At 55.5% G+C, this 5,910-nt stretch overlaps 1 protein-coding gene across 33 annotated transcripts; it reads right to left on the minus strand.

The window, feature by feature from the left end:
- Positions 1–986: 986 nt before the first annotated feature.
- On the minus strand, positions 987–3,533 carry LOC128808875 (uncharacterized). Of its 33 annotated transcripts, none has more exons than XM_053980516.1 (6): positions 2,569–3,533; positions 2,318–2,386; positions 2,127–2,277; positions 1,906–2,045; positions 1,805–1,864; positions 987–1,621 (listed from the first exon to the last, which is right to left on the minus strand). In XM_053980516.1, the coding sequence occupies exons 1-6, from the start codon at positions 2,714–2,716 to the stop codon at positions 1,260–1,262; spliced, it is 930 nt and encodes a 309-aa protein (XP_053836491.1). In that variant the 5' UTR covers positions 2,717–3,533; the 3' UTR covers positions 987–1,259. The 33 variants fall into 33 exon arrangements, 32 of the variants coding, with proteins under 32 accessions (XP_053836491.1, XP_053836472.1, XP_053836470.1 ...); XM_053980497.1 differs by having other exon boundaries at positions 1,946–2,045; positions 2,318–2,406; XM_053980495.1 differs by having other exon boundaries at positions 2,107–2,277; positions 2,318–2,406.
- Between the last annotated feature and the right edge of the window lie 2,377 nt (positions 3,534–5,910).

The following is a 5,910-nucleotide window of genomic DNA, read 5'->3' on the forward strand; positions in this document are numbered from 1 at the left end:
GGTGGGCAGGCCCTGGCACAGGATTCCCAGAGCAGCTGTGGCTGCCCCTGGATCCCTGGCAGTGCCCCAGGCCAGGTTGGACACTGGGGCTGGAGCAGCCTGGGACAGTGGAAGATGTCCCTGCCATGGCAGGGGGTTGGAACAGGATGAGCTCTGAGATTCCTCCCAGCCCAAACCCCTCTGTGATTGTGTGATCCTGTGATCAGCTGCTTGCTGACATCTCCCCACACTGATGACCCCTCTGGTCCTCACTGCTCCTTTTACCTCATGGAGCATCAGAATTATGAAATGCATCTTATTCTGACCTTCCAATCTGCTGACACCCCCTGAGGTACTTTGTCTGGAGAAAGCTCCGTTTGGTTACTTTCTAACCCATTTAATGAGGAAGGATCTCCAAACAGGTGGTATTGAAAGTGTTTAGATGCAAGAGGCATATGTTTTGCTGTCATAACAGTTTGGCTCATTATGTGGGGATGAAATTCAAGGGAGTTGATATATTTATTGCCTACAAGGGAGCCACAGCAGTACAGAGTGCTGCAGTCCTGTTTGTCTGTAGCATGTGAGAGCTTGCCTGAATCTCTGAAAGTTCAACTAAGGCCAACAGAAGAATAATAATATTAATTATTTTGTTGTAAAAAAACCATTGCCTCTGTGCTTTTTGCACCTTTTTACTGTTTTATACCCTTAAGCATCTATTTACTAATGCTTTGTGCTTTACAAGGTTGAAAATATAATGCTCCTTTTCTCTTTGTTTACCTCAGATTTTTCAGTTTCTTTCTGCTCACACTGTTGGGGGGTGTTTTGGATTTTATTTTCCTGTTACCCTGAGGCTCTCCAATATTTTAAATCACATGTGTCACATGGATTTACACGTATATCACCTAGATTATCACACACATCACTGATTTTTTTTTTTTTTTTTTACAAAATTCAGCTGTATCTGCAAGTGGCAATAAATGAGGTATGCACGGCTTCTTGTGCACCTGGAGAGCCTGCTCTGGGAGCCCTGCCCGGCCCCGGCAGTGCAGACTGCTCTCACAGGTGTGCTGCTCTGGGGGGCTGCAGGAGCCTCTGCACGGTGGGGTGGGTCCCTGTGCTCGTGCAGGAGTGGATGGTGAGGGTGGCTCTCCGTGTCTGCTGGGGCATGGGAGGCAAGAGGCGAGGCAGCTCAAAGCCGTGCTGTGGCACGGAGCTCGGCACTCAGCCGGGGCACAGCCGCCTGGCACCTGCACGTGGCCTGTCTCCCGTGGCTGGGCAAGTCACAGGGCCGGGCTCAGGGAAGGTGACACCGTGGTGGCAGCAGCGGCTGGCACAGCTGGTGCCCAGCGGCTCAGCCCCGCTGGGTGAGCAGGGTCAAGCGTGTTCAGAGGAGCTGCTGCAGCACAACCCCAGGAAATACCGGATGGAAGTGGGCTTTTGCTTTCCCTGACTTGTGAATGCCCTGCAAAGCTGTTTATGAGGCAGCGGGAACACCCAGGGGCGTGTGGGCACGGCTCTCTGTGCAGCGGGGTCCGGGGACAGCCGGGGTACGCGGCTGTGGGCAGCCCCAGCACCGCCAAAGGCCTGCAGGGCCTGTGCCACCTCAGCCGGGCCTGTGCCACCTCAGCCGGGCCTGTGCCACCTCAGCCAGGCCATGTGCCACCTCTGCAGGGCCTGTGCCACCTCTGCAGGGCCTGTGCCACCTCAGCCGGGCCTGTGCCACCTCAGCCAGGCCATGTGCCACCTCTGCAGGGCCTGTGCCACCTCTGCAGGGCCTGTGCCACCTCAGCCGGGCCTGTGCCACCTCAGCCAGGCCATGTGCCACCTCTGCAGGGCCTGTGCCACCTCTGCAGGGCCTGTGCCACCTCTGCAGAACCTGTGCCACCTCAGCCGGGCCTGTGCCACCTCAGCCAGGCCATGTGCCACCTCTGCAGGGCCTGTGCCACCTCTGCAGGGCCTGTGCCACCTCTGCAGAACCTGTGCCACCTCTGCAGGGCCTGTGCCACCTCAGCCGGGCCTGTGCCACCTCTGCAGGGCCTGTGCCACCTCTGCCGGGCCTGTGCCACCTCAGCCAGGCCATGTGCCACCTCTGCAGGGCCTGTGCCACCTCAGCCGGGCCTGTGCCACCTCTGCAGGGCCTGTGCCACCTCTGCAGAACCTGTGCCACCTCTGCAGGGCCTGTGCCACCTCTGCAGAACCTGTGCCACCTCTGCAGGGCCTGTGCCACCTCTGCCGGGCCTGTGCCACCTCTGCAGGGCCTGTGCCACCTCTGCAGAACCTGTGCCACCTCTGCAGGGCCTGTGCCACCTCTGCCAGGCCTGTGCCACCTCTGCAGTACCTGTGCCACCTCTGCAGAACCTGTGCCACCTCTGCAGGGCCTGTGCCACCTCTGCAGGGCCTGTGCCACCTCAGCCGGGCCTGTGCCACCTCTGCCGGGCCTGTGCCACCTCAGCCGGGCCTGTGCCACCTCAGCCAGGCCATGTGCCACCTCTGCGGGGCCTGTGCCACCTCTGCCGGGCCTGTGCTACCTCTGCAGGTCCTGTGCCACCTCTGCAGTACCTGTGCCACCTCAGCCAGGCCATGTGCCACCTCTGCAGTACCTGTGCCACCTCTGCAGAACCTGTGCCACCTCAGCCAGGCCATGTGCCACCTCTGCAGAACCTGTGCCACCTCTGCCGGGCCTGCCCGGGGCTGGTGGCACCTGTGTGTCACAGATGCCACAGGCAGGTCCTCCCATGCCTTCTGGGGAGAGAAGGAGGTGCAGCTCCTGGGCAGGAAGGGGGCAGGCAGGTGTGATCCTACCCGTGGGATGGGTCTGGAGCCTTGCTGCGAGCCCAGAGTCCTACTGAAGCCTGAGCACAGAGGAATGGCTGTTGGGAATTTGGTACGTGATAAAACCAGCTGCTGCTGTGGCCACCAGCCCGGCTGGCCCCAGCCCATGTGCAGCATCCCACAGAGTGTCAGGGAACCCTGTCTGAGGTGGGCTCTGCTGCTGAGGCCACCAGCCCGGCTGGCCCCAGCCCATGTGCAGCATACCAGGCTGTCAGAGAGCCCTGTCTGAGGTGGGCTCTGCTGCCCGAGGAGCACAGCTGCAGTGAAAGGCTTTCCAGGCAGGCTGCTGGGCACCCACGCTTGCCGCAATTGAAGTAATTATATTTTCATTACTCCAGGGCTGTAATAAGAAGAAGTTCTGGTTATAGCAATTCTACAGCTGCTTCACTGAGGCTCCAGTGGCCCACTCTGTGAAACAGGATTAATTAACTTTCTGCCAGCAGCAGCGAGCTGGCCAGTCCTGTCAAGGATGCTGTGCTCTACTGGGACACCAGGGGAGGAGTGGTGACACACTACTGCAGAAACTGTCCTTGGGTGGACTGCGTGATCCTTGTGGGTCCCATCCAACTCAGCATATCCTGGGATTTTGTGATTCTATGAAAATGAACAAAAGTTGAAGGAGATATCCACACCTCAAAGGAAATAAACAAACCTGAGAACTGTGCTCCTGCCATACCTGCTGCTTATCAGGTCAGATCTTATTTGTGGTACTTAGACATGATTAACAGGTGTCTTGATTGCCATGCCAGAAATAGATCCTGCTCTGCAGAGAGGCTTATGTGTCCTGGGAATGGGAGGGAAGGGAGTGGGTGTGGAGGAAGGGACTGGATACAGCCTTGCCCCAGTGCCTCCCAGCTGCCTAACGAGTTCCTTGCCCAGAGCTCTGGTGTGGCTAATACTGGCACAAAGGCCTTTCAGGTAATAAGGTTAGAGCAGAACCCAGCGTTCATCCTTCTGTGCTACAGGACAGGAGGCTGACAGGTCATTCCCTGCAGAAAGGTTTTCGATTAAGTAAGTAAAAGAGCCAAGCAGGAAACTTCTGACCTCATATTGTAATGCCACAGGATTGCCTTGACACTGGGAATTGGGAAATCAGTGTCCTGTAGAAAACCATAAAGCTGTGCCATTGAGGGTCCTGCCATCCTGCACCCACCTCAGGGAGCACTGTGAGGATGAGGAGATTTCCTGCTGTGGGGATGAGGGAGGAAGGAAAGGAGATTTTCTGCTCTCGAGGCTTCCCTTGCTGCACTTGCATTTCTCCTGACTGAGTTTCTGTCAGCACTGCTGGGCAGCAAAGTGCAGCACTGCTTGTTTTCTTCCAAGGGCAGGGATGGGAGGTGTTAGCTTTCCTTTCTTGCAGAACAAAATCCAGAGCTTCCAGCTATACTCTGAAAAAAGCCTGCTCAAGAGCCAGCAGTCTGGGAAGCAGCATCCCCTGGGCAGTGCTTGGCTGGGAGACTCCTGTCCAAATCCGGGCTGTGAGCCAAGCTGAGCCCTCACCATTGCCTTGCCCTGTGGAACTTTGGAGCATGAATAGTTATTTGCGGATGGAATAAAAAAAAAACACGTCATGAAAACAAAGTACCCTTTGCTCCCTTCCCTTGTGTCAAGGCAGCTGTGCAGTCACCTTGGTTCATCAGAAACCATTCTTGTTAATCCACAGTTCTCTCCTCCTCGTTTCCCACAGGCAGCAACAGGATGTAGTTCAGGGAGGTGCCAGTGGTTCTCTTTGTGGTGTGTCCCTCACGCCCTGCATGCAGATGCCTGCAAATGGTCTGTTTTGGGAAGAGCAGTTGTCTCATCCTGACACTATTGCTCTTCCCAAAGTCAGGATTAAGTCTCCTAAGAACCATGCTTTTCCTCATTCTCAATTAAAGCACAGTAATTTGGCTCCTGCTTGGCTTGTAACTGCTTGGATTCACTGCCTGTGCTTTATCCACAGATTAAGGGATTTACACATTACAGAGTCAGAGGGACTGGTAATACTTTCCTCCCAACAAAGGCCCCAGGAGGTCCTTCAGCACACTCCTGGCTGAGTTAGAGAACTGCTGAACAGCAGCAAAACCAGCAAAATCAATCTCATCCTGATTCCAAAATTCCCAGGCCCATGATCGGTTTGTCAGATCCCTGGTGACTCCTGTGGAGCAGAAGCCTGTCCAGCCCTTGCCAGCAGTGCCTCAGCTTCCAGTGGAAGCCAGGCCAACCCCTGGCCCCTCCACACCCACAGCTGCTCACTGCCCAGCCCTGGGAGTGCTCCAGGCCAGGCTGGATGGGGCTTGGAGAAACCTGGAATAGTGGAAGGTGTCCCTGCCCAGGGTAGGGGGTGGAAAGAGACAAGCTTTAAGGTCCCTTCCAGCCCAAACCACTCTGGGATTCTGTGGTTCTATGAAAATTCCCCTTTCCCCATGTTTTGGCTTCCCTGGGAGGTGTCCCCTGACGATGCCATCTCCCCTTGTCTCTCCCAGAGGCAGTTCTAGCAGGATGTGCCTTGGACACTGTTTCATGGCTCTCCCAGCACTCCTGCTCCCGCAGAGCTTCCTTCCCCAGGCTCCCACATCCCTCTGGGATGCTGGCCCAGCTGGTGGGTGCTGCTGGAGGTTCCTTGAGTGCCCTGTGAGACTTTTAAAATTGGAATCCTGTCTAAAAAGAAGGTAATTATTCTGTCAAAGCAGCCCAGACTGTATCTTACTCTTGTAGCTGTCCCTTGATTAGCTTCCACAGCCGCTGCTGGGTTCCCTTTCCCGGTGTTGGACTGACAGGTCTGTAATGGTCTGGGCCATCTCCTGTGCTGTGCTGCAGTGCTGATCCACTTCCTTTCCTCTCACTGTGTGCCAGACATCCACAGCTTGGATGGAGACTTGGGCCAGCTCTTACCAAACCCTCTGAAATCACCTTTTCTATATCTATGTATCTTCTTCCGTGCTACATGCAGCATTACCTGGCTTTAGACAAATGGCATCTGAAACAAGTGTCAAAACCGGTGAGAATTTCTGGGACAGATGTTACTGTATTTTTTGCCAAATCTGCCATGAGTTTCCCAGAGAGAGACCATCTGACACTCGAGCAGCACCATGGGCCTTTGTACACCTGATGCACATC

The sequence above is a fragment of the Vidua macroura genome, chromosome 6 (genome assembly GCF_024509145.1).
Source record: "Vidua macroura isolate BioBank_ID:100142 chromosome 6, ASM2450914v1, whole genome shotgun sequence".
NCBI lineage: Eukaryota > Metazoa > Chordata > Aves > Passeriformes > Viduidae > Vidua > Vidua macroura.